Genomic DNA, 26722 nt, shown 5'->3' with positions numbered 1-26722 from the left:
TTAGACAGTGTCTCTGGCTCTCTAGAGATAAATAGATAAATAAGTCTCCTGTAAAGCAGGCCTCAAACACAATCAGAAAGTGAGCCCCACCCCCACCACCCATCCACTGTCTCCAGCTCTTCAGCATTAAGATTACAAACACACATACACGGCCATGTGTGCGCTTGACGTGGGTGTTGGAAATGCAAACTCAGATCTTTGGGCTTGCACAACCAGCACTTTACCCACTGAGTGATCTTCGGAGCCCTCCCTAGATCCTTTGGAGATAGGGTCTCACTATGTAGCCTTGACTAGCCTGAAAGCAGCTGTGTGGACCAGAATGACCTCGAACTCGTGGAGATCTCCTTTAGCTTTAGCCTTCTAAGTGCTGAGATTAAAGATTTACACCATCACAGCAGACCCTTTAAGTTTTGAGATCGAATGGTGATTTGGGTGGTTTGAAGAGAGAGGAAAAGCTGATAAGACTCCATGGAAATTCAGAGCCAGCTTCCTTGGTATGCCTTACATGAGACACAGGTGGAGAAATCACTAGGTCTAGACTTAAGGCTGATGGAGGAAGGCCAGGGTCTGGACTCTGGGATTTGAGGGCAGAGGGGAGGATTCAGACCCTCGGAACCTAAGAAAAGAGGCTGGGTCTGGGTCTGGGTTCCTGGGTCTGTGGTTGGAGGAGTTTAGGACCTTGAGACTGAGGGAGGAGGCTAGGGCCTAGACCCCTGAGCCTGAGGGAGGAGGCTGGGATCCAGATTCCCAAGTCTAAGGGAGGAGGGCTGGGGCCTAGACCCCTGAGCCTGAGGGAGGAGGCTGGGGTCTGTGCTCTGTGTCTCCATGGGCAGAGTTTAGTAGCTGCAGCATTTCTGACTGACTGGCTGAGGGCGGTCAGTGGAGACTCTGAAGAACTCAAACAATGTTTGTGGGGAAGGAACTCTGGGAGAGAAACAGGAAGGACAGGTGGGAGGGTCAGGCCCTTAGTTGCATCCCATTGTCAGCAGATTCTGAGGTGTCACTGCCCAGAGAAGGAAGGCAAATTGCCTAGGTGTGTCTCTGCTCTGAGTCAGAAAGCACCCCTCCCTTCCAGAGCCCCCCTGATCTTTTGAGAGAAGCCTACTAGCCACCATCTTCCTCAGCCCTGAGTTTCTGGATGCTCACTCTTGGCTGACCCCCAGAGGACCTAAATGTCCAGTTTCTGTCTCCTCCAACCCTGGTTGAAAACTTTCCCTGTCACCTGAGAGAAATGCGGGCCCCTCCCCATCCCTTCACCTTGGTGACTTCAGTGCTTACTGCCCATTCTTTCTCCCCTCAGGTCCTCCCTTTCTGTCCTCCCTTTTTACCTGTGAGAAAACAGAAACTCAAGAAATGAAGAAAACACACCACCCACCAGGACCAGGCTGAAAACAAGCTACAATGTCCTTAAAAGTTAAAAATATGAAGAAGACTTTATTTACACTTCAATCTGGTTTTGTGTCAATGTATGTGTGCAGGTACACATGTGCCTTCGCACATCTGGAGGTCAGGGGGAAGTATGCAGGAATCAGTTACTCCCTTCCACCGTGCAGGCCCCAGAGGTCATGTCAGGCTTGGCAGCAAGTGTTCTTACCCACTGAGCCATCTTGCCAACTCTTCCTCATAGGTCTCTTCCCTCCACCATCAATGCTCCCAGCTCCCCAACATTATTTTCCAGGCTATGAGCACACACATCGATATCACTTAGATTTTATTCTGTCTCATCAGTATTCATTGGGTATGTCCAGCCCATGTCCCCATTAAACATCAGACAACAACAGTCCCTCGGGGACAAGGCTGAGCACCACAGCATACGCGGTATTTCCCACAACTTCATAGTGAGAGAAATCGAACTTTCACTGAAATAATCTACTATTGTGAACATGTTGACAGTTTCCGTTCTTTTTCCTCTACAATAAGTAATGTAATGAATCCAAATTTGATTCTATTTTTTTTAAAGAACTCTAGAAATGGATGGCCTGAGTCCAAGGCAGTGGATGAAGGTCTCACAGTTAGCAGCCACTTTCCAATAAAGGACCGTAGGAATCCTCAAGCTACTGCATTTGGAAGTTTTAGTTCTTCTGGCATCTTCCATAGCCCTCAGGTTCTCAGTCTCCTGACTTGATTTGCTTTTTGGTCTCTGGGGTTCTGATTGGCTTATAAACTTAACGTAGTGTTGAGGTTTTGCTATGTCCTGGAGGAAAGGTAAAGCCAGGCAGGGCTTTACACAGCCTTCCAGGCTGGCAGCTTGCCCTCCTGGCACGTTAGCGATAGGTTTTCATGGTGTCCTCCAACCACCGTTGGTACTTGCAGACTTGAGTGTAGACTCCTGGGTCATTCGGCTGGCCACAAGGGTAGGTTCCCCAGGACACCAGACCTTGAAGGGTGTCATTGCACACCAAGGGCCCCCCTGAGTCACCCTATGGGGAACAGAGGAGGTTAGTTTTGCCTTCAGAGGAAAGCTCTGTGACCCCTAAGTCACCCTAAGACTAAAGGATGTCTAGTTCAGTCTTTGTCCTGACAATCTGAATTGACTTCTACCCTAGTTAAGGAACATGGGTTTTAGGAACTAATGGGGAAGTAGGAATTCATACCATCATGTTGATGACGTGGGTTCCATTAGAGTTTCTTGGCAGGAAAGGATGGGACTTCTGGACATTTACATATAATTTCCTTATTGATAAAGTCTATTAATTAAGGCTGGTGAGAAGGAGACTCTTCTGTAGGGATTGGGTAGGTATTCCCTTGGGCTGTCAGGAAGCCCAGGGAGAGGAGATTCCCTGATTCTCAGGGACAAGAATGTGTCTCCCACCAGTCAGTCCTTCAACACACCACAGCATCTGTCCTAAGAGGTGAGGGGATCAGAGAGGGGGGATGGAGGGAGGGAGAGAAGGAGGAAGATAAAGAAGAAGAGAGAGAAGGTGGAGAGGGACAGGAGGAGGAGGGGTGTGGGAAGAAGGAGTGACGAAGAAGAAAGAAGAGAGAGAGAGAAGGACACAAGATGAGCGAAAGAGAAGGGGAAGAAGAGAGAAAGAAGCGGGGAGAAAGGAGAGCAGATTGGGAAGATTGGAGATAGCAGAAGGAGAGGGAGAGAGGGAGACAGAAACAGAAGCCAGCCCAGGGCAGGGAGATGGCAAAAAAGCAAAGGAATAAATAAAATTGGGAATAAAAAGAAAGAGGTGGAAATATGTTGTCTAAAGGCAGAAGCCCCTGACAGGCTGTGAAAAAAGAGCATGGAGGAGAATTGAGAGAGATCCATTCCTGTCCTAGGACCAAGACCATGGTTAGGCATCTGGATCAGGCAGAAAATGATAGTGGTCATCATGAAGAAGAATGATTTAAAAATCAAGAGGCGATTGGATATCAGCACTCCAGAGGCTGAGACGGAAAGACCAGGGATGCAAATCCTGCCTCAGCTACAAAGCAACTTTGAGACCAGACAGAGCTACTACACAGCCTTGTCTCAAAGACAAAACTGGGGCCTAGGGAGACTCGGTGGTTAAGAGCACTGCCTGCTCTTGTAGAGGACTCAGGTCCAGTTCCCAGTACCCACATGTTAGCTCATAAGCACTTGTAACTTCAGTTCCAGAGGATATGTGGCCCTTTTCTGGCCTCTTTTGGTACCAGGCACACATACAGCACACTTACATATACTCAGGCAAGACATTCATATACACAGAAACATTCTAAATAAATCTTAGAAATAAAATTTAAGAAGGAATGTTCAGTCTGGTGTACTGCTCACCCCTGTAAGTTCTGCACTTGGGAAGACCGAGGCAGGTGTGTGTATTTCTATGAATTTGAGGCCAGCCTTGGCTACCTAGTTCTAGGTTGGACTTGATTATTTCAGGCTAACCTGAGTTACAGAGGGAGGTCCAGACCAGCCTGGACCACAGAAGAATACTGTCTCAAGAGTGTAAAGATGAAATAATTCATTAATCGCAGAATTTTGAAGGTTCTGCGAAGTTTGGAAGTAGGAGGCTCACTCACAATCCTGCATCCTTTATCTCCATCTTTCTCAGCTCCACTAAGCTACTGGCCTCTGGCTAGTGTGGTCCATGCATGAATCAAGGTTGTTGACCAACAGAAGGTGAGAGAGCTAAGGAGGTAGGATCTGGGTGATGGCCAGGACAGGCTGGGACAGAGAGCTTTGGGCCAATGTGGACAGACAGGGGTTTGATGGGAGAGTGGGGGCAGTAGGGACTCACATTGCATGTGTTAGTCTTAGAGTCGGGAATGCCAGCACACAGCATGGTTTTCCCCAGAAGATCCTTATACACCTTCTTGCACTCCTGGGAGGAGATGAGCTTCACATCCGAGCACATAAGATCCGAGGGGAAGGTCACTGTGGGGAGGAGGACTTCAGTAAGGGACTGGGTAGGGTGGGGACCTGAGGAACCAGGTCAAGATCAGGGATAAAAGGGAAGAGGGTGTGTGAGGGAGGGGGCTGTGCTGGATCCCACACTGAGACAATCTCACCATCTGGGCTGGTTGTGGTGCCCCATCCAGAGACGGTGCACAATGTCCCTGGGGGTTCACAGTGATCAGGAAGCTTGACTTTCTGCACCTTGTCTGACATCTTGACCGGCTTATCCATCTTCACAAGCATGATGTCATTGACATGGGTCCTTGTGGAGTAGCCAGGGTGTCGGAATGACCTTGAAGCCTTGATCCTCTGGGCACTCTGATCCTCTATCTTATCACTGCCCAGATGCACCGTGTACTGACTGGGAGAAGAGAGTGACACTCAGAGAAGGAGGGAGGAGGGAGGAAGGGAGGGAGGAGAAGAAAGGAGGACGGAAGGAGGAAGGGAGGGGGAAGAGGAAGAGAAGGATGAAGAGAGGGGAAAGGACGAGAGGGGAGGAAGGGAAGGAGAAGGAAGAGAGGGAAAGTGAGAGGAAGAGCTGGGTTAGAAGCCCAGAGAGAAGAACACAGAGAAAAAATAGGGAGCCAAAGAAAGGGGCAGAAATACACACAGAGAAAAACACAGAACAGAAAGAGAGAGGAGGGTGAGGACAGAGGCAGGGACCCAAAAGAGACTTACCCTGCCTGCCCTTGCAGAACCTACCCCATTTTGCAGTGGGCTGCTGTGAGCACCCAGCTTTCACCCACCAGCACTCCTCCACAATGAAGCTGATCGCCTTTGAGCAGAGCCACCTGCCATGGGTGGGAGCCTTCCTTACACTTGTAGCCATCTATAATCCTTTCTCCTTTATCCAGCACCAGGGGGAGAATGAGACAGTAAACAGGGAGTTAGAGTCAGTGATGGGTCTATAAGGCTTGGGAGGAAAGGTCGAGGGTGGGATGGAGGATCATGAGGGGGATGTGAGAATGGGTTAGGGAGAGACTGGGGACCACTGGTGATAGCCACAGGCTTCTGGAGCCTGCAGAGGCCACAGGGAGTCTGCCTGATTGAGGTGAGAAGAAAAGACAACCAGGATCACAGAGTCATGGGGTCAGGTCACCTGGCAGGAGCTATCTGGGACAGGGGACTCAGACTCAGGATGTTGGGGACACTGAGCAAGCCCTCACCTTGTCCAGCAGTTTCCAGGGCTAAAGACAGCAGCACAGTTAGCAGGGAAAGGAGCCAGACTCCCATCTTGGTGACAGTGGCTCAGGGACTGCCAGATGAGAGAGCTAAATGTTGCCAGAGCAAGGGATGACGAAAGATGAGGCACTAAGACACAGCCCTACCCTCCGTCCCTGGATTCAGGAGTCCAGGCCTCTAGTCTCTCTCTGGGATTCAGGAATCTAGTCAGAGCCCTCCTCCCTCAGACATTTGGGTTTTAGACCTTCTCTCTCAGACCCTGGAGTCCAATTCCAGCCGTCCTCCCTTAGACCCAAAGGTCCAGACCCCAGTCTTCTCCCTCAGCTCTTAGGATTCAGACCCCAGCCCTCCTCCTTCAGGCCCTGTTCCAGGACAGCACCTAAGGTCCTTTGCTTCTATCTTGTGGGTGGATAGCAGCCCTCTTACCCCTCATGGCCTCCCATCTAGGACCCTGGAACCCCAGTCTCCAGGGAGGTTCATGCACAACCCCCGATGAAGCTCCTCTCACCTGGGAGTGACTTGGCTAAGCTCTGTCCTTGATCCGGAGCCCAGTCCAGTGTCTTCAGCCTTCTGTGGGGCTGATCCTTTTATACCTCCTCTGCCCCCGCACCGCCTCCAGCTCCCTGGGGCACAGGTGGAGCTGTCTCTGGGTGCCTTCCCTCTGCTTTGAGCTTAGAGTTATCTGAAATCCCTGAGGCAGCCCTAACAGTTGATACCACAGATCTTTCCCTCCACCCTCTGTACTGCAGTCAGGTAGGGTGACTCCCATGTGGAAGCCGGCCCCCGCACATTCTAGCATCACCATGTCAAGGAGTCATCCCCTGGAGCAGTGTTCAATCAGGTGCAGAAAGCAGAGGGGCGTTCAGTTTGGAGCCTTACAAGTAGTATCATCTTCTAACTCTAACTTTCTCCCAGGGTAGCCCAGACCCCACACCATGATTGTGACCATTGTGACTCTTGCCTGCTGGATCCAGTACTGCCTGTGAGGCTGAACTTAACTCCCAGCCCAAACAGACAAATTAAATAAAATAAAATAAAATTAAATTAAATTAAATACGGAGTCCACACCCAACACCAGCAGGGCTCTTATGGATATAGGTCTAGTCTCTGTCCTCGTGTTCTTTAAAAAATTGTAAATTATATTTATTTATTGCCTGTGGTTTAGATGTGGAGGTCAGAGGACAACTTTGGGGAGTTGATTGTCCCCTTTCATCACATGCGGCCTGGTGGCAAGCACCTTTTCCCATCTCACCATCTCGACAGTGGTTATATTGATCTTTAATCATATAATACACGTATTGTGTTCTTTAAATACATTTTTACACTTAATACATTTTATATACTTTAATACATATTATTTTAATACATTTTATATACAATATAAATATAAATATAATTAAATGTAGTACATTTAGTACATTTTATATACAATATTTAATACACTTATATAAAAGCATATGTATTGTTTTTGATAATAAAAATGTAAGATTCAAGCATTATCTAATAGAGTCCCCCATCCCCCACAACCCTCTTTATCTCACTTTTTTTTTTCAAAAGATTCCACTCTACCTTCCTATGGTGGGGAGAGTACTGGGGATTGAACCTAGCTCCTTGCACATAGTAGGTGGGTGCTCTACTGTTGGGTCACACCCTAGCTCCTCTCTGGGGGATTCTTATGTTCAAAAGGAGACACAGGCAGGCAGGTAGATGTGGCATCACATACCTGTGATTCCAGCACTCCCAAGGTGGGGACAAGAGAGTCGGGAATCAGGGTTGACTTTGGCTCCGTGAGTAGGCTCACACACGATACTGTCTCATAAAATTTTTATAAAGGTGGCTCAGTTTTCATCCTACCTGGCGGTGTCCCCCTTTGGGGTGCCAATTCTGAGACTGGAGGAGCCTTCTTAGAACCATGAAGAACATGGCAGTCGGCTAGACCAACACACTGTGGATGAACTGAGGTGACCTTCTGGGGCTGCTTCTGAGCCAGCAGACACATCAGCAATGGCGTGTCTCCCTCTCCTGACTGTTCCGAGCCTCCTTCTGGGTTATAGCTATTCACTCTTGGAGCTGAATACAAGGCCAACTCAGATATGGCCCTCAATAGAAAGCCAAATCCAGTTAAAACTCTGCCCTCCCCCTCTTCCTTCTCCCTCGTCTTTCAGAGACAGGCTGTCACTTTATAGCATGCTTGCTTTGAACTCGTGATCCTCCCATCTGACTTCCAAATGTGGGGGTGTCAGATCTATGTTGGCATTTCTATCTCTGGAGCCCTATGTCAAACCACAGAAGTTAAAAGTCCAAGCCTGGGGTTGGGGATTTAGCTCAGTGGTAGAGCGCTTGCCTAGGAAGCGCAAGGCCCTGGGTTCGATCCCCAGCTCCGGAAAAAAAAAAAAAAAAAAAAAAAAAGTCCAAGCCTTCCTCTGGCCCTTGCTTTCTTCACAGTTCTCATGCCATATCCTGTTCCAGACCCAGTCCCTCAAAAACTCGAAAGAACTGTATTGAGTATCAACGGTATACCGGGCTGGCCCACATGTCAAAGATACAGAGGTGCATACACTTGGATAGAGACTCTTATTTCAAGGTGTTGGTAGACTTTTGTAAAAACAATAATCAAATAACTCTCGATAAGGATAGGGAGATGGCTCCGTTGGTACTTGCTCTGAAAGCTTGAGGGCCTGAGTTCAAATCCTCAGCACCCATTTAAATGGCCAAACATGCTGTGCATACCTACAACCCCACGTTGTATATTCCTGTATCCCTGTTATTGCGGGTAGATAGAGACAGGCAGATCACAAGACCTAGCTGGTCGGGCAGCCTAGTTGACTGTCAAGCTTCTGGTTCACTAAGAGACCCTGTCTCATGGTGCTGAGATGGAATTGGTCAAGAAAGGCACCTTATATCCTGCTCTATCCTCCCCCACATATGCATGGGTCCATGCACCCACATTCCACAAGATGCAGATAAACAGATGTGAAGGGGAGAGAGAGAGAGAGAGCGAGAGAGAGAGAGAGAGAGAGAGAGAGAGAGTATGCGTGTGCGTGTTTGTTCTTATGACAAAACACCACAAATACATAAATAAAGTGACTTATAGAAGGGTTTATTCTGGCTTCTGGTTCCAGAGGGTTGGCATCCATAGTGATGGGTAGCAACCATGGAAACTGGTTAAGCTGAGAGCCATGTTCCCAGCCCCTTTCTGGGGTTGTCTAGTCAGGTGCTCTACCACTGAGCCACGACCCCAGCCCCTCACTGGGGATTCTAGGCAGGGGCTCTACCACTAAGCCACACCCCAGCCCCTCACTGGGGGATTCTAGGCAGGGGCTCTACCACTGAGCCACGCCCCCAGCCTCTTTCTGGGGGATTCTAGACAGGAGATATACTATTGAGCTACATTTTGAGACCTCTTTTTACTTTTCATTTTGATACAGTGTTTCGCTCTGCACTGGAGGTTGAATTTGAACTTAATCTATAGCTGAATGCCTGGTCCTCCTGCCTTGCCTCTGCTTCCCTAGTGAGTGAAATGACCAACTTTTCCGCTGAACATGACTTCCAGACACAATGTTTATCCCCCGCAGCCAACTCTAAGATAACTTGTGCCAGCCAGCTCTGCCCTGACACAAAAGTGGCAATAACTATATTCAAACTAAGTCACTAAGGCTCAAGACCCTTCCTCCTATCAGAGTCCAAATTAGACCCCAGAAGGCAGACCCCCACCATGGGACTGACTCTGGCCCCAGGGAGTGTCAGCCTTCCTGACTTGGACTCCCAAAGTAAGCATTGGCGGTGTCCAGGAAGCACTGCGTAAACGGGTGTGGTGGTTCATGACTGCAATCCTAGCAACTGGGGGGGTTGGAAGCAGGAAGATCACCACTGGTTAAGGTCACCATTGGCTACATGGGTACTCTGAGTCTACCCGGACCGCATGAGACTGATTCTATTGTGAGGGAATCAGGGTGGTAAGGGGGAGGGAAACTCCGGTGTTTGAAAGGCCTGTTTATCTTGAAATCCCTAGCTGTTTCTGTATGTCTAGCCCTCTGTTACAGTCTCTTCATAAGTAAGGCTGGTTTTGTGACTTAACACGGGTCCCTGAGCTCAGCGAACCCTGTGTGGTGTTCACTGTTTTTTTTTTTTTTTTTTTTTTTTTTTAGCGGTGAGCCTGCATCAGCTGGAGGAACTTAAATGGTGTTGTGCAAACCACCTAGCACCCACAGAGCCGCCTTCTTACACTTAGTCCAACCGAGCCATTCTGCCTCAGGGTGTGACAGAAAAGAACGTGACCTCGCAGGTCAATCCAACACAGAGTTGCTCACCCTGTGACTTTAGGTGAGTGACTTTACTCTTCTGTGTCTCCCTGTTCCCTCCTCTAAAGTAGGAGAGAGCAGAGCCACACCAGAAAGAAGGACTTCCTAAAGCTGTGCACGAGAAACGGGTACAGAGAAGTTGAAACGGAAGTTCGACAAAGAAAGAGGCTTCCATCCCTTGTCGGCCTACGGGACACGTGTCAGATGCTTCTCAGACCTGGTAGATTTTTGTGTTTACAGGTTTTATTTATATGCACGTGTGTGTGTGCATACGTGCACATAGGCGGTGTCTGTAAAGGCCAAAGGAGAGTCAGAAACCCTGTGGCTGAAGTTACAGCTGGCTGCATACCATCTGACCTGGGAACTGAACCCTAGTCCGCTGGAAGCGTAGCAAATGCCCTTAACCGCTGAGTTGTCTCTCGAGCCCATTTTTTCGTTCTCATGTGGAGTGGATAGAGGATTGTTACCCTTGTTTCACAGATAAGAAAACAAACCGCTGTATACCGAAGGAGGAACTGTGAGGTGGTGAGGCTAGCTCAGCGAGTAAAGCGCTTGCCTTCCGGGAATGAAGACCAGGACCCAGTGCTGGGCAGCTGGAGACACATGGATCCCTGGGGGTTCCTTGCTGGCCAGCCTAGCCTAATTAGCAAGCTCCAGGCCAGTGATAGATTGAACCTGGGGAAGGACGAGTTTGACCTCTGACCTTCAAACATGTACACACACACACACACACACACACACACACACACACACACACACACACTCCTCAGAACTGCTGGTCCTATTAAATACACATCCTCACATATTCCTTAATTCTAGCACACAGGAGGCAGAGGCAGGTGGCTCTCTGAGTTCGAGGCCAGCCTGATCTACAGAGGGAGTTCAAGGACAGCCAGGGCTACACGGAGAAACCCTGTCTTGAAAACCAAAACCAAAACCAAAAAACAAACAGAAGTTTTTTGTGTTTGGAGTTAATCCCAGCACTCGTCATCAAAGCCCCATCCGGACACTCAGTCTCATGTCTTCCTTGTCCTCAGATCTCCGTCCTGAAGCCTTTGAGGGTGACACCTATGGCACCTCACAATCACATGCGAGAACTGAGAGCCAGTCACCCTTCCACCTGTGCCCTGCCCGGAGGTGGCTGCACACAGCGACTCCAGCAACGCTTGAGTCATCCATGGGTCTGGTGGTTTATTGCTTCTGATCTCCTGAGTCTCATTTGCCTTCACTTTAGGACAGCATCCACTTCTCTGAGGGAGAGGTTCCCTCCTCTCCTATATCTGGTGAAAGCCTCCCTCTGAGTCCTCCAATCCCTCTCTCACACTGGAGGATTAAATCCCTGGAGTTACAGATGGCTGTGAGCTGCCACGTGGGTGCTGGGAACCAAACTTGGGTCCTCTGAGAGAGCAGTGCACTGCTCTTACCCACGGAGCTATCTCTCCAGCCTCTCAATATAATATTTTTAGTATGACACCTTACATTTATTCTCTGAGTCTTCATGAGTACAATATCCTGGATGGATACGGACTCAAGGCAAGCTGGCAACAGTCATTGTTCCTGGGGTGGGTCCCCTTCAAGCTGGACCAGAGTTGGGATCTAATTGTGCAAGGCATTTGACACACCCACACACCTGTGGAGGAAAATGGTCCTCAGATAACCCAATCAGCCATGTTTCATACCACATGACACCAAACAGGCACTGGCTAGTTAGGATTGGTCTCTTGAATAAAGCTCAGTGAAATCATTAGCTATTTAGTAATCTATGATGTGGCCAAAGGAGAAAAATAAGATTGACTAACCCTGCCCTCTTTTATTAAAAAGACCAACACATGAATTATTGGGGCTGGAGAGATGGGGCAGCCATTAACAACATCAAGAGTTCAATTCCCAGTTCCCCCATGGCAGCTCATCACAACCACCTTTAATTCTAGCTACAGAGGATCTGATGCCCTCTTCCAACATCCCTAGGCACCAGGCATGCATGTAGTACACAGACATGCATGCAGTCAAATACTCAGAACTATGAAGAGAGAGTCAGAAAGAAGAGAGAAACACACACACACACACACACACACACACACACACACACACGGTGGGCAGACACACAGGGTGGGGAGGAGTGTAAGAGTGGGGAGAAGAAAAGAGGGAGATGGGGAGGAGGGAATTTAATTTAATTCAGGATGCAGGTTCTGTTCCCAGAGACTACATGGTGGCTCATGACCATCTGTTTAATTCCAGCTCCAGGGAATCTGGTGCTATCTTCTAGTCTTCTCAGATAGCTTCATACATCTGTCTCTGTGTCTCTCTTCCTCTCTCTGTCTGTCTCTGTCTCTGTCTCTCTTTCTCTCTCTGTCTGTCTCTGTCTCTGTCTCTCTTTCTCTCTCTCTCTCTTTCTCTCTCTCTCTCTCTCTCTCGCACACACACACACAGAGACATATTCATAAATAAAAATAAAATAAATCTTTAAGAATGCTGAATATGATAATTTTTTTAATTTGTGAGTTTGGGGCCAGATTTACGGCTCTAGGCTGTACACAGTTCCTCCTGTGGCACAGGCCTTTAATCCAATCACAAAGCCATCAGTCACTCTCACAGCATTCGTGCCACTATTGTACCCATGAAGACTCAGAGAATAAACTTAAGGTATCACACTAAAAATATTATATTGAGAAGCTGGAGAAATTGCTCAGTGGGTAAGAGCAGTGCACTGCTCTCTCAGAGGACCCAAGTTTGTCCCAGTACCCACATGGCAGCTCACAGCCATCTGTAACTCCAGTTGCAGGGAACTAATGCCACCTTCTGGCCACCACAGGCACTGTATACACATACATATGCACATGCACATGCACACATACAGGCAAAACACCGATAAATATAAAATAAAAATTATTTAAAAGCCATACTAAATGTGACAGTAAGCCTGAATTCTATAGCACAGTGGCATGCACCTGTCAGTCATCCCATCACATGGGAGGTGCAAGTAGAAAGATCAGGAGTTCAAGACCATCCTTGACTATATGAAACTCAAAACTGAGGCCAACCTAGGCTCTGTGAGGCCATCTCTACAAATCAATGAATGACAAAAACACAGCCAGCCCTCGTAGTGAAGACCTACTACCTCAGGTGTGGAGAGAATGAAGCAACAGGATTTTTAATTCAAAGCCCGTGGTGGCTTCAGAGTGTGTTCAAGGTTCCAGTCAGTCTGGACAACCTACTGAGGAATGTCTAGAATTAAAGTGTCTTTAAAAGTATCCTGTGAGGTTGACAAGATGGCTCAGCAGGTAGAAGTCCTTGCCACACAAGCCCGACTTCCTGAATCAACTCCTAGAGCCTACGTAAAGGGAGGAGAGAAACATCTTCATGAAGTGGTCCTCTGACAATGCTGTACACAAATACATCACACACACACACACACACACACACACACACACACACACACACACACACAGTGATAGTAACTTTTAAAAAAGGGCTATGGACGTATCTCGGCAGTAGGGCTTACCTAAATCCTACCAGTGAGGGGCAGGAGGTATTGGCTCAGTGGTAGAGATTTTGCCTAGAATCCTTGTGTAAGGAGCTGGAGCCATGATTTGGGGTTAAAGCACTTGCCTGGTCTGGTAAACCCTGGGATCAATTGATAGCACTAACTTTAAAAGCAGGAAAACCATAATGGAAATCTGCATGTGATGGTATTCTCCCACAATCCCAGCACTCAGGAGTCTGAGGCATCAGAATCATGATTTTGTGTGCCTTTTTTTTTTTCCGGAGCTGGGGACCGAACCCAGGGCCTCTACCACTGAGCTAAATCCCCAACTGTCAGAATCATGATTTTGAGACCAGCCTGTCCTATATGATGAAACCCCATCTCATGAGGATGTGGAGGAAGGAAAACCCAAAATACTGATCTGTCATAGTATTTGGAATTCTTATAAATTTTGATCCTTTAAAACAGCTTCCCACTAACCACGGTTGTTTTCCTCCTCCTCCTCCTCCTCCTCCTCCTCCTCCTCCTCCTCCTCTTCCTCCTCCTCCTCCTCCTCCTCCTCCTCCTCCCACGTTGCTGAGGCTAGCCTTTGCAGAGTGCCAGGATGACAGACATGTTCCACCATGCCTACGTCCCTCAAATCCTTGTATAGCCACTCAGAAAATGTGATGGTCACAGAAGCCATGGGGACCTAGTTCCTTCATGCCTCCCACGAAGTCTATTAGCAAGGTGTAGCCCTTTGCCCTCCTCTATCCCTCTTCCCTAAACACAGGCAGAAACACAGTGGAGGAGCCAGCAGTGGTCTTTATTGACCGCCCATCCCCAGGATCAGTCCCTCTTGCCCATGGTCTTCTTGATCCAGTTAGTGTAGCGACAGATTTTGGTGTAGACTCCGGGTTTCTCAGGTTTCCCACAGGGGTCTGAGCCCCACGAGGTGATGCCTTGGAGCACCCCGTTGCACACCAGAGGACCTCCCGAGTCGCCCTGAACAAAGGCAGAAGTTCATTTGCCTTAATATGCCCACATTTCTTTTTCTTCTGCCCCCAACATTTAAAACTCTGGACTACATCTTGCTATCTAGTGCAGTACATGGAGATCGGAGGTCGGTGCACAGGGGGCTGTTCGCTCCTTTGACAAGGAGGGTCCTGGGAATCAAACTCAGATCGTTGGGTTTGAATATCAAACCGCTTTACCTGCTGAGCTATCTTGCACTGAACCCCATCAGCACTTAATTTTTGAGATATAGCCTAGGTACCTCAAACTCTCTGTGTAGCTAAGATTGACCCTGAATTTCTGATCCTCCTGCCTCCACCTTCTAAGTACTGGGATGGCAGGTGTGCACCACCACGCCCAGTTTCTGCATCGCTGGCGGTGGACCCTGTAGTTTTGTGTGTAAGTATACCCTAACAACTGAGCCACATCTCCTGGTCCTGAAACCAATTCTTCCATAGGGTGGAATGAATGCTTGGTTTCTGATAGGAAATGGGATAAGATGTGGTGGTCCAGGGGGAGAAAGTGGAGTTTCCAGTGCAGAGAAGAGTGCTAAAGGTGATGTTCAAATTCCTGAGCAATGAGAAAAGAAAGTCAAGAATCCAAAGGGTAATTCATAGAGAGGACACAAGGCCTTCCTTCTAAAAGGGAACTTAGATAATGACTCCAGATGGGGAGCACAGGGGAAGGCACAGGATCCTCATAGAGACAGATGGAAAGATACCTCATTCATGCACAGAACCAATCCCTAAGGGGCAATGGTGAGGCTCTTCCTGAAACAGATCATTGTCTCTAAGTCAGGCAGACCTGTCAGTGAGGGGAATGACAACAGCCTTGGCCAATGAGGAAGAAAGATCTGCCTTTCAGGGGTCTAATCATTGGTGATGTGGGTGGAGCCTCCATGAAAGGGTCAAAGCCAGAAGAAGTCCTGTGGACACAGATGCATGGCAGTTGACAGGGAAGAGAATATTGTATATGTGGGGGAAAGAAATCCCAGGAGGGCAGGATGGGAATTGAGAGATTTGGAAGTCAGATTCCTCTTCCTGGCCCACTGAGAAGGCAATGCTGGTCCCCAAGGACGCAATGACAGAAGGAAGCCTCCCTGGGGAACCCGGTGTCAGAAAGCAGACCAGTTCAAGGAGCCATCAGTGTAGTGAAGCATTGCCTAATCCTTAGCCTCAGATGGTCCTCCATACCCTCTGCCACCTCTTCACAGCCTGTCCTTAGACAGGACAAGACAAGGATTGTGCACGGCAAGGCTCCTGAGATGCCAACCTCACCTCTGGGAGTAGCTCACTCTCTCTGACCTCTGCCAGGATGGCACAATGTCCCTATGTCCTACATCTTTGGGGTCACCCCCATCCACACCAAGCTGCGAGGGGGCAGTTTCAGAGGTTGCTCACCTGGCACGTGTCGGCCCCGTTGCTGCTGCCAGCACAGACCATACCCTCGGTGATCTTCCCTGGGTAGGCTCTCTCACACTTGTTCTGGGAGTAGATTTTCACTTCTGCACAGTTGAGGGTGTTTGGAAAGTTCTCTGAGAAGGAAGAGGCAAGAACAGGAACCTTTTCTCGCCATCTCATCCACACCAGAGCTCCCTCTGTCCCTTGGCTGGACATTCCACAGGCCCTTGGCTTCCCAGACCAGTGCACCTTTCTCTGTCTAGACAGGAGCCCTTGAGTCTTACCTTCCATTTCTTGCCTTTAGTAAAATTTAAATCTGGGGGCAGATGATGGAGGGGGATATTGGAACACCTCTCTGTGACATGCCCCTGCTCTCCTCCCAGATTTCTTGTCACTAGCCCACCAGGTTCTTAATTTAGTCTATATTCTCCTTTTCCTAAATGTAATATTCTCCTAGAAGTCCTTCCTGACCACTCTAATTAAAGTACATCTGTCTGTCCTCATTGGGTTGGGGGGGGGCAGAGAGATGGGGTAGAGAGAGAGAGGAGAGAGACAGAGAGAGAGAGAGAGACAGAGACAGAGACAGAGACAGAGACAGAGACAGACAGAGACAGAGACAGAGAGAGAAGAGGAAAGAAGAGCAAGAAGTAGAGGAGGAAGAGGAGGAAGAGGAGGAAGAGGAGGAGGAAGAGGAGGAGGAGGAGGAGGAGGAGGAGGAGGAGGGAGGATATAGAATTCAAGCCTCCACGCATCCTAGGCAGACACTGAATCACTGAACTGCATCCTAATCCTCTTTTTCATTAAATTTGGTCTCTTTCAAGGTGCTCTCACGTAGCCAAGGTTAGCTTCCAACTCTCTGATGAGCTAAGTGAGCCTGAACTCCTGATCCTCCAGCCTCCACTACCCAAGTGTTGGAGTCATAACTGTGTATAATCCATTATACTTTTGATTTTGGGACATGACTCTCATTAAACTGCTTAGACTGACCTTGACTGGGATCCTCCTGCCTCAGCCTCCTGGTGCCTGATGATAGTCTGTGCTAACTCCCAGGATTCTGTATCCTTTTACCCTCCACAGCTTTCCTCTTGCCTCTACCCATTACTCTACAGTACGTACATTGGTTTGTTGTCTGTTTCACCCAACTAGGGTGAGCTCCAGCAAATCTTCGCTTTTGCTCAGGGCTTTATGTTTGCTCCCATGTTGACTACAGTATCTTGGGAACACTGGGTGTTTAATAAATATTAATGACTTGCTATGGGTGTGGCACAGAGGTGGAGCCCTTGCCTAGACTCCCCCAAGAGGGCCTGGGGGCACAGCTCAGTGATAGAGCACCTGCCTAGCAAGAACAAGGCCCTCAGCTCAATCTCTAACACTGACAAAAAAAATTAATGATGGGAATTACAGTTAACTTTGCTCTTAATCCCCTCTGAGGAGAAGATGAGGGAAAAACCCAGAATCTTTCTGCTCACAATCTCATGTGACCCTCACAGATGCTCTTTGAAGAGGTCTGGGTGCACTCATTCACTTTCTCATTCATTCATTCACGGGGGGGGATTTACAAAGCATTTCCAGGGTCCCAGCGAACTTCCAAGCACATAGAACACATCATCAAGAGAACACAGGGCTGGAAGTGGCGGCGGACACCTTTAACCCTGACACTTGGGAGGCAGAGGTAGGAGGATCCCTGGGCGTTCAAAGCCAGACTTGTCTACATTGTTCCAGGACAGCCAGGGCTACACAATAGAGAGACCCTGTGTCAAAAAAAAATCAATCAAACAAACAAAAAAACTCAGACTGAGGTCTGGAGATATGCTCAGTGGTTAAGAGCACCCAGGCTCTGCTCCCGGTACCCACATGGTGATTTAAAACCATCTATCACACCAGTTTCAGAACTTCAGGTACTCCATCGATGGAGTGCACACACACCCATGCAGGCAAACACTCACACACATAAAAGAAAAATAAAAACCCTAAGAAAGGAAACAGATGAGTCTTGGACAGGTATCTCAGTGAGTCAAACCTTAAGTCTGAAGGCCTGATTTTTATTCTCAGGACATCAGGGTGGGAGGAGAGAACTAAGTCCCTTAGGTTGTCCCCAACCTCCACCTATGCACTGTGAAACACACACATGCACATACACAATGCAATAAAACTGAAGGAAACAGAACCCTCGTGGGGCTTATTGCCAATTGGATGCTGACTCCCTGGACCTGTCTGGAGAAAGTGAGGCTGGGGGATGGAAAGGGGCTGCCCCGGGCTGATGGAAAGATCCTTGCACTCCTCAGTCTGCATTTCCAAGCCATGCTGTCTCAGTAGAAGTCGAGGCATGTAGGGACCTGACTGCTGGCGTGGCCAATGCCTGGAGGGCCCCATTGTTTCTCTGAGCTGAGTCCCACTTGTTCTCACTATGAAGTTATGAGCAGAGGAACATTCTAAATATGCCAAAGTCCCAAAGGGACTAACGTTTGGCTCATGAATAAGAAGGGAGTCTGGATCCCTTTGGATCCTGGAGGCTGGGTGATGATGAAGGGTCTGGACCCCAGGGTGTAGGAAGGGACAGGGCCAGACGGAAGCTTGTGCCCAAGTTTGCTAGAACGTTTCTATAAAGCTCTATACAGTGGAAGTGCATACAAGATAAAGGAAAGGTTTTTCCTTCCTTTGAATTCTGCTTAACACTAACAACCTGTTTAATCTCTTTCTCATTATCATCTAGCATTCAAGGTTTTTAACATGGGCTCTGGTTGAGTGTGTGTGTGTGTGTGTGTGTGTGTGTGTGTGTGTTCAGTGATTAACCAATGGTGTTGATCCTCAAGTTGGAGTCTTCTTTGTTTTTTTGAGCCAGTATTTCCAATTGGCCTGTAACTCAGCAATTCAGCTAGGCTGTCTGGCCAAAGAGTTTCCATTTGTTTATCTAACTCCTTAGAGCAGTGGTCACAAATGCACACCATCGGCTGCTGAGACGGCTCAGCAGGTAAAGGGGCTTGCTGCCAAGCCTCGCAACCTGAGTTCCACCCCCAGGACCCGAAGGGTGGAAGGAAACAACTGATTCCTACAGACTGTCCTCTGACCTTTGCATGCATGCTAGGGCATGCATGCGTACACATGCTCATACATACACAAACACACAAATAAATAGATATAACTTAAAAAAACCAAACAGCACCCAGATGTCTGTATTGAGACAGGGTTTGTCATTGAACCTGGATCTTTAGGCTACACTGGCTGAATGATGAACCCTGGAACCCATCTTTCTCCATCTCCCAGCTTTGGGGTTACTAGTGCATGCTGCCACATGTGGCTTTAACATGGGTGCTGGGGAGCTGAACTCAAAGTCCTCACAGTTGCTCAGCAAATGCTTTACTTACAGCATCGCCCCTCCCAAAGCATTTCTTCCCCTTCCCCATAAAACTTAATGTGATCACTTTTCTCTTTCATTATCTTCTCTTAGGGAGTGTGTAGGTCAGGGTATTTTGGGGTGGGGGGTGCAGACTGCAATGGCTTGGGACCCACTGGAGTGACTGCCTTCTTTTCACCCTCTTAGGTAGGGGCCCAGCTCTTTACCTTGAGGGCTGGTGACAGTGCCCCAGCCTGATATGATGCACTTCTGGCCAACTTTGGGACACAGATTGGCCAGCTCGATGGGCTTCACTTTGTCCCCGAGGTTTGCTGAGTTCTGCAGTCGAATGAGCATTATGTCATGGCTGTGATCCTCTGGGTTGCTACTGTTGAAGCAAGGATGCTGGATAGACCGAGCCACCTGGATCTCTTGCTCGGGCTCATCTCTTTTCTGAAGGCTGTGATCACCCAGACGCACGGAGTACTTGCTGCACAAGGAGGGGTGGGGGGTGAGAGGTGGCGATGAGCGTTGGAACCCAGGCAGGAGGCCTAGCCTGACTGCCTCAGACGCAGCAGTCCTCCTTAGCCCTCCTCCCTCAGATCCAAGTCTCTCATTTCCTCCTCCTCAAACAGCCCTCAGCCTCTTCCCTCCAGATCCACCCATCTGTGCCGAGTCCTCCACGCACTCTTTTTTGCAGTGGGCTGCAGTTAGGACCCATCTGTCTCCGACCAGGACACCCCCGCAGACCAGTCTCTCGCCCTGGAACAAGGCTGTCTGCCAAGGTTGGGAGTGGGGTTTACACTCCTGACCTTCCAGGATCTTGGAGCCCTGAGCTCTGGTGAGTCCTGCATCAGGAAGGAGAAGGGTGGCTCGCCACCCGCGATGTCAGAGCCCCAGCCAGGAAAGCCACTGTGGGTTCAAATGGACACACGGGCCAGTTCCTCTGTGTACCATCTGTTTTGACTTCAACAGATGAGGTCCCAGCATCCATTGGAACATGACCACGTGGCCACACATGTAAGCTCATTGAGACCTGAGAATAATCAACACTAGGCACAGACCCCCCCCCCCACCATGCGTCTAGGTGAGTTCTTATCCATCCGCACACTCAAATTCAGCCCCTTGTCTAACAGGCAACGAGGTCTCTTCGGCAGCCATGCACCTATGGGAAACTCAACACACACACCCCGCTCCCCGCCATGTGTTGTTATTTCTACTCACTCCCAAAAAAGCCCCCCAGTCCCCAAGACCACCGCACGGCATCCACGTACCCACGTGTCAGCAGGAACCACTCAGAGTCCAGTAATCCCTACCCCACTGAAGGCCCTGGGTGGTGGTACCTGTTCCCCTCACCTGCCCACGCTCCCATTAGCAGAAACAGAAGGATCCACGTCTGGATTGCACAGGGTGGGGGGCGTCCCATGGTGGACCCTGAAGAAGAGGGTGGAACTGAGAGGAAGTCCCGAGGGAGGAGCCTGAGATCTTGTTGTCTGGGGAACTGGGGGAAGGAGGTGTTTCCGGAGCTGTCTTGAGTCTTGCTGGAGGATGGAGCTGGGGTCTGAGGAAGCTGGGGCAGAGCTCTAGACTTCCCGAATTTTAGTGTAGGGGAGAGCTTGCTGGTGGGAATCCCGACATTTTAAAGGAAGGAGTTCTGACCCACTCGTGGGATTGGAGAGAAAGATCTGAGGCTGTGACTCCAACGTCCTGGGGAGGAGGGAGTTTAGAAGACCCGCTCGAAGATCCTGAGAGAAAGAATGTGAGATCCTGGGCTCACGGAAGGGGAAAGTCCCTGCGCCTGAGGTCCATGTCTGGGGACTTCTGCGCCTCACCTTCCAGAATGCAGGGGGCGGGGTCACTCGGACTCGGTGGAAGCGGCCCCCGGACTTCCCTTCGGTGTGTCAGGTACAAGATTTTGCTGCCTTTTAACTAGGAAGCCCCGCCTACGGCTCCTCCCTCTGCCCGCACCTTGGTGCGGTGCCTCTGAACCCGCAAACACTCGAGGAGGGAGCAGGGGCTGGAGTGAATTTAGAAGGAGGGGCTGGCGGATCGGAAGCCGAGGTGAGGACTAGAGGGGCAGTGCACCGCACCCTGAGTAGAAAAGAAAGAGATAGGTCGGAGGGTGGCAGCTGGAATCTGGGCTCCTGGGCCTGAGAGGGGAGGGCTGATATTTGGATATCTTGGTCTGAGAGAGGAGGGACAGGGGCCCGAATCTGAGAGAGGAAAGTGGAAGCCTGAATCCCTGAGTCCGAGGAAAGTGAGTTGGGGTTTGAATACATCATCTGAACCCCTGGATCTAAGGGAGGAGCGCTAAGATCTAGACTCCTGAGTCTGAGGGTGGAGGTTGAATCTGAAGGAGGACTCGGGTGTTCCCCAGGGATTGAAGGAGCAGGGGGCTGTGATTAAGTTCTCTGTCCTTCATGAAGACGGGCTTGGAACTGAGTTTTGTGGAAATTGGGAAAGACCTGCATTCTGGTTGGGGACTTTGAGGGTGGATCAGTAACCAGCTGGGTAGGCAGGTTAGGGTGAGGCTGTAACCTGGTTTCCCCTTCCTCCCAGGGCGGCGGGCCCAGCCCTGGCTGAAGTCCCAAGGTGCTGCAATAATCTTGTTGTTAAGGTTAGAGCAAAGGTTCGGCTGGTGCAGGTTCCTTCATTTACCCTTTCCTCCCCACCTGTGCGCGCCCTTTATCCCACATTACAGGCGACAGGAAGTCATCGTTCCTATAGTTTATTCTGGTTCATCTGGTGGCTCTGGAGAGATCAATGCCCCCATCATCCTCTCTCAAGAGTCAAACCCACGACACCCAGGGCAGAACACAGAGCCGTCCAAGGTCCACGTGCGCGGAGTAAGCGCAGTCCTAACATCCCTCCGAGTGGGGACAAATGGGATGGACTCCAGAGAAGTAATCCTATTTGGGTGAAATTTGAAGGGGTGCAATAGCTATTTAGAGAAAGATATTTCTTGGCAGTGATCCCGAGGGTTGGGCTATTCCAGAGAATGGTGATTAAAATCATGTAGTATGGGCCAGGAGCAAAGGAGGCGTGTCTCAGTTTTTTTTGAGGGGGCGTGGTCGTATCATTGATTTGCTTGGGAGTAGAACCCAAGAGGGAAGATGTAAGTGGGTGGAGTCTTTGGGCGGAGCCTAAGGAGTGACTCTGAGGGTCAGAGTCTGAGGAGTGGAGTTTCTGAGGGAGTTTTGACACACATCAGAGAAGCTGGGGCTGTGGACTCCTGCAGGGTCTTCTTGTTCTACATCCATCTTCCTCTCCAGTCTGTCTTTAGCGTGGACTCAAATAAGCTTGTTGGTATGATTGTATTTTTCCACGGTGTTTTCAATCCAGTCCAGGTAGTGGAAGACGCTGGTGTAGACAGCAGGTCTCTGGGGTCTGGAACAAGGCTCAGATCCCCCAGACACTATTCCTGCTAAGGTTCCTTTGCACACCAGTGGTCCCCCAGAGTCACCCTATACATGGTGAAGAACAGAGGTGTTAGCTGGGTTTATTCATGAGAATGGAAGCTTCCTCCTGAGAAAACCTCCTGTTTCTTGCTGTCAATACCCAGGAGGCCTGGTGTATAATCAATCTCTTCTCCCCCAGATCCAGGAATAAAAGCTCAGAGATCTTATCTCCCACCCCAGCATGCAGCATCCTGGGCTCCCAGAAACCCCCAGGACTCATCCTGGATCCCTAGGTCCTGGGATCTGTAGTTCCAGCCATCTCCTATCCTGAGGTCTAGAAAACTGCTTCCACCCTCCTGCAGGGGATGGCTCACCTGGCAAGAGCCTCGGCCACCCTCCCACAGGCCAGCACACAGCATCTTCTCAGAGATGTGTCCTGGGTATGCCCAGCGGCAGAGCTTGTTGTCCAGGATGCTAATGTTGGCGCATTGCAGTGTCATTGGAAACTGGACTGTTGGGGGAGAAGGATGGAGGATGTTCCCAGAATCCCAGGCAGCACCCCTAAGAACCTTCCCTGCAGCCCTTCTTTCCTCAGGACTCCCACAGAGTCACTGGGCCAAGACTCAGAGATGGCATCCCAGACAGTCAGCCCAGGGCTGGAAAAAGAATAGATGGACAAAGCAGGGGAGAAGACCAAAGGGGAGAGAGGCAGTGAAGCAGGAGTGTGTGTGTGTGTGTGTGTGTGTGTGTGTGTGTGTGTCACAGGAGTGGGGTGCATAAAGACCAGGAAGGGAGATAAACATCCCTGAGGTGAAAACCACTACCAGAGGCAAATTGCAAGGCAGACATGAAGAGAAAAGGGTTGAGAGATGTTTACAGGAACTGGACAGCATAGTGGGGTACATGGTCTCTTGCAGAAATCCCTGGAGTGTAGCGTCTACTGCTACTCTGGGATGAACCTGTGTTATTGATTCTGGCACGTTAGTGCTACTTTGAGAGTGTGAGCACCTCTTTTTCCCATATGTATATGTGTATGTGTATATGTATAAATGTACATAATGCTGTATAGACCAAGTTGACTTCAAATTCCTAGAGGTCTGCCTCTGCCAACCAAATCTGGGGATGAAAAACACGAACCACCACATCCTGTCCTGAATCTTCTGTCTGTATATGCACATGTGGAGGTGGGGGGTGTACACAGAGGCAAAGGAGGCCATCAGGTCCCCTGCTGTTTCACTCTGTGAAACATTCCCTTGACCCAAGGTCTCTCCCTGAACCTGGAGCTCGGCGGGGAGCTAACAAGTCCTAGAGAGGAGGCCTTTGGGAAGGGAAGAGGGGGAGGATGGGATGAAGGGGAAGAAGAAAAGGAGAGGGAGAGACAGAGAACAGAGGAGAGGTGGTAGGAGATGAGCAAGGGTTAAGGGCAAACTCATACTTTTGGAGCTTGACACACTGCCCCAGCCAGAGATAAGGCACTGGGTGCCCACAGATGGCAGGCTCTGGCTGAGGTTGAGGGGTTGCACAGCTGGGCTCAGCCGGACCTTCCGAGGTAGCCGGATCAGCATAATATCATCATTGTGGTCATTGGCAGAGAGATCCGGATTGAACCCAGGATGGGGGAAGAAGTCTGTGACCAGAAGCAGCTTCTCAGGGCCCTCCCACTGCCAGAGATGATGTTCCCCGAGGCGAACCCATAGGTACCTGTGAGGACAGACTTCGGAGATCAGGCTGGGGACAGGGAGCTCTGTCCACCCAAGGTCCTGTAGGCCCCTCCACAGCCACACACCCAAGACTTTGCTCCTTGTACTTTTCAAAATCAGTCATCTTCTTGCCCTTCCCACCTGGGGCCTCAGTGGTGACCTGGGTCCACTGGAACCTTGTGGATGCTGAGGAACCCCACCTACCACACAAAACAACCCCGCCTCTGCTCCCACAGGTCTGGTGGCTTCTGTGGGAGTGGCTTTAAGTACTTTTAACGTGTGTGTGGAGAGGGGTGGGATATAGATAACTCCCAAGTTTTCCAAAAGGCCTAAAAGCCACTTCTACCTGTAATATCCTTTTATTGCCCAGGTTCTAACAAGGTTCCCTTGTTAAGCAAACTTACTCTGGTCTAGTTCATGCTATGGGCAGTTGGAGACTTTCTATGGTCTCCAGGTCCCCTAGTTTCCAACTTTCGATAGGAAGCATCAGGGTGATGATTGAAAACTTGGTGTTTGAGGAGTATGGGGTGTTATTTCTGTGTCTACACCTCACCGACACCCTGGGGACGGGGAAACTAGCCCCTTCATCCATCTAGCCCCCATGACTCTTCCTCCCTCTCCACCACCCTGTTATCTTGAAGGCTAAATCAAAATATCACCCTTACAGCCCAAGATGGTGCCCGTCTTGGAAGGGTGCATGTTGGGAAATTCCTAGAGAGAAAATTGGCATAGCCTAGGTGACCTTGACTGGAGAAAATGTGGAGAGGATTCTTTGGCCTCACAGTATCCAGGACCCTAGGACAACCGGAATCAGGATCCCAGATTGCTAAGAGTCTAACACTACATTGTCTATGCCTCTGGGGTTCTGAGAAGTTCAACTCAGGGGACTAAGTCCATACCCCTCACATCCTACATCTTATTTTGTCAGAAAGTCCAAGATTTTTGTCCAGTGGTTGTGAAAGCCCGTCATCCTAACATGGAGGAGTAGGAGTTAAGAGTTTGTTAGGAAAACAGGAGTTCAAGGCCACCTTTCGCTACATAGCAGGTTCAAGAACAGCCTGGGCTATTCAAAACCCCGTCTCAAAAAAAACTCCAGGATTTTAAGATGGTCTGCATTAAATAGCATACTAGGGCTCGAAGATTCTAGAATCCCAATGTTCTAGGACAATAAGACAAGAGTGTTACAGATCTAGTACCCGTATAAACATTTGATTGTGGATTAAGCATCCACAGTTCAGAGCCATCTTGGTCCACAAGACTTTGCAATGGTGTGATTCTGGGATATTAAACTGGCCAGATTTTACATGTTCATCAGTCCACTCCAAACACTGTGGCTGGAAATCTAGTAATTTCTGACTACAGGCTTCTAGAATGTTCCTTTCCTCCATTCCTTCCTCTCTATCCTTCTTTCTTTGTTCCTTCTGTCACATCACTCTTCCCTCCTCTCATTTATATTCCCTCCATCACTCTTTCCTTCCCTTTCCTTTTTTCTCGCTTTTGTTTTTTGTTTCTTGTTTTCCTTGAGACAGAGTTGCATGTGTCCCAGCTGGCCTAGAACCCTATGTCACTGAGGATAATCTTGAATTTCTGATTGGGCCAGGATGTCTATAACCCCAGCACTCTGGGAAGGCAAATGTCTGTAGATCTCTGTTCCAGGTCGGTCTGGTCCACATTGCAAGTTCCAGGATAGCCAGGATTACTACACAGTGATACCCTGAAGAGCTTATGAATTGAGTCTTAGAATCAGGTCTCCGAGCAGGTAGCTAAGAGCCCCGGTTTGATGTCATCCCTCTCCTGCTTCCAATCCCGGAGCCCCCAAACCCCCAAGCTAGACCTTCCCCTCCTTCTGTTTCCCAGTCCCTGCTGGGCCTGACCAGCTCTGGACACTCACGGCTTGCGGCAGTGAGCAGCTGTGAGCAGCCATTGGTCATTGATGAGCGTGGCTCCACAGAGTTGCCGGGTGAGGTAGAAGAGGCCAGCTTGCCAGGGCTGAGAGTTGCGCTGGCATTCCCGGGCTCCCACGGCGCGGGTGTCAGCTCCACAGTGGCCTGGGGTGCGGTGGAGGGCACAGGGGTCAGAGCCAGCAGGCTGGGGAGAGCTTAGGGAGGAGTTTCCTGGGGAATCCAAAGGGCGAGGACACCATATAGGGGAACATGGGGTTCAAGGATGTGGGTCTGGGCTTCTCACCTGCCAGCAGAGAGAACAGCACTAAGGTAAGTCCCAGCTTCATGGCCTTGGGCACAGATCCTTTGGCCTGCTACTGGGCTCCCGGCCTTCTTTATGGTAAGCCATAGAGATCTTCCTTCCTCCTCCGTGGGGCCGCCCCTGTGATTAATCAGAGTTGGGAAATGTCCCCGGGGGAGGGGGAAGGCCTTATGACAGGATCATCTGGAAGAGGAGGGGGCACAGGGGACTCTCCATGTGGCCTCCTAGCTCAGCAGAATGGGCTAAGTGGGAGAAGATTGCTGGGCCTTAGAAAGTTTCCGTCAGAGCCTTAAGAGGGTGAGGTTTGCTTCCTATGTCCTCAGACTTCGAGATCTGGATTCAAACTGTTGCACGGCTTG

General features: G+C 49.6%; 3 protein-coding genes across 6 annotated transcripts; all 3 read right to left on the bottom strand.

Annotated features, from left to right (window-relative positions):
* Nucleotides 1-1407: 1407 nt before the first annotated feature.
* Klk7 (kallikrein-related peptidase 7) lies at nucleotides 1408-6109 on the bottom strand. Of its 2 annotated transcripts, XM_063283851.1 has the most exons (6): nucleotides 6057-6109; nucleotides 5533-5637; nucleotides 5069-5210; nucleotides 4480-4727; nucleotides 4209-4345; nucleotides 1408-2420 (listed from the first exon to the last, which is right to left on the bottom strand). In XM_063283851.1, exons 2-6 carry the CDS (start codon nucleotides 5597-5599, stop codon nucleotides 2265-2267), a joined length of 750 nt encoding a protein of 249 aa, XP_063139921.1. In that variant the 5' UTR covers nucleotides 5600-5637; nucleotides 6057-6109; the 3' UTR covers nucleotides 1408-2264. The 2 variants fall into 2 exon arrangements, with proteins under 2 accessions (XP_063139921.1, NP_001099724.2); NM_001106254.2 differs by lacking the exon at nucleotides 6057-6109 and having other exon boundaries at nucleotides 5533-5599.
* Nucleotides 6110-14119: 8010 nt separating this feature from the next.
* Nucleotides 14120-20963, bottom strand: Klk8 (kallikrein related-peptidase 8). Of its 3 annotated transcripts, XM_063261770.1 has the most exons (7): nucleotides 20893-20954; nucleotides 20724-20805; nucleotides 20417-20494; nucleotides 19749-19908; nucleotides 19288-19550; nucleotides 15727-15860; nucleotides 14120-14317 (listed from the first exon to the last, which is right to left on the bottom strand). In XM_063261770.1, the coding sequence occupies exons 3-7, from the start codon at nucleotides 20484-20486 to the stop codon at nucleotides 14162-14164; spliced, it is 783 nt and encodes a 260-aa protein (XP_063117840.1). In that variant the 5' UTR covers nucleotides 20487-20494; nucleotides 20724-20805; nucleotides 20893-20954; the 3' UTR covers nucleotides 14120-14161. The 3 variants fall into 3 exon arrangements, with proteins under 3 accessions (XP_063117840.1, XP_063117837.1, NP_001100979.1); XM_063261767.1 differs by lacking the exon at nucleotides 20724-20805 and having other exon boundaries at nucleotides 20893-20959; NM_001107509.1 differs by having other exon boundaries at nucleotides 20417-20963.
* A 1171-nt stretch (nucleotides 20964-22134) lies between these two features.
* On the bottom strand, nucleotides 22135-26427 carry Klk9 (kallikrein related-peptidase 9). The gene is made up of 5 exons (NM_001106253.1): nucleotides 26346-26427; nucleotides 26050-26206; nucleotides 23894-24159; nucleotides 22833-22969; nucleotides 22135-22524 (listed from the first exon to the last, which is right to left on the bottom strand). The coding sequence occupies exons 1-5, from the start codon at nucleotides 26386-26388 to the stop codon at nucleotides 22351-22353; spliced, it is 777 nt and encodes a 258-aa protein (NP_001099723.1). The 5' UTR covers nucleotides 26389-26427; the 3' UTR covers nucleotides 22135-22350.
* Between the last annotated feature and the right edge of the window lie 295 nt (nucleotides 26428-26722).

Source organism: Rattus norvegicus, chromosome 1 (genome assembly GCF_036323735.1).
Source record: "Rattus norvegicus strain BN/NHsdMcwi chromosome 1, GRCr8, whole genome shotgun sequence".
In the NCBI taxonomy this organism is placed as follows: domain Eukaryota; kingdom Metazoa; phylum Chordata; class Mammalia; order Rodentia; family Muridae; genus Rattus; species Rattus norvegicus.
Note: the sequence above shows the minus strand (reverse complement) of the source record. Positions and strands in the feature narration are given on the sequence as shown.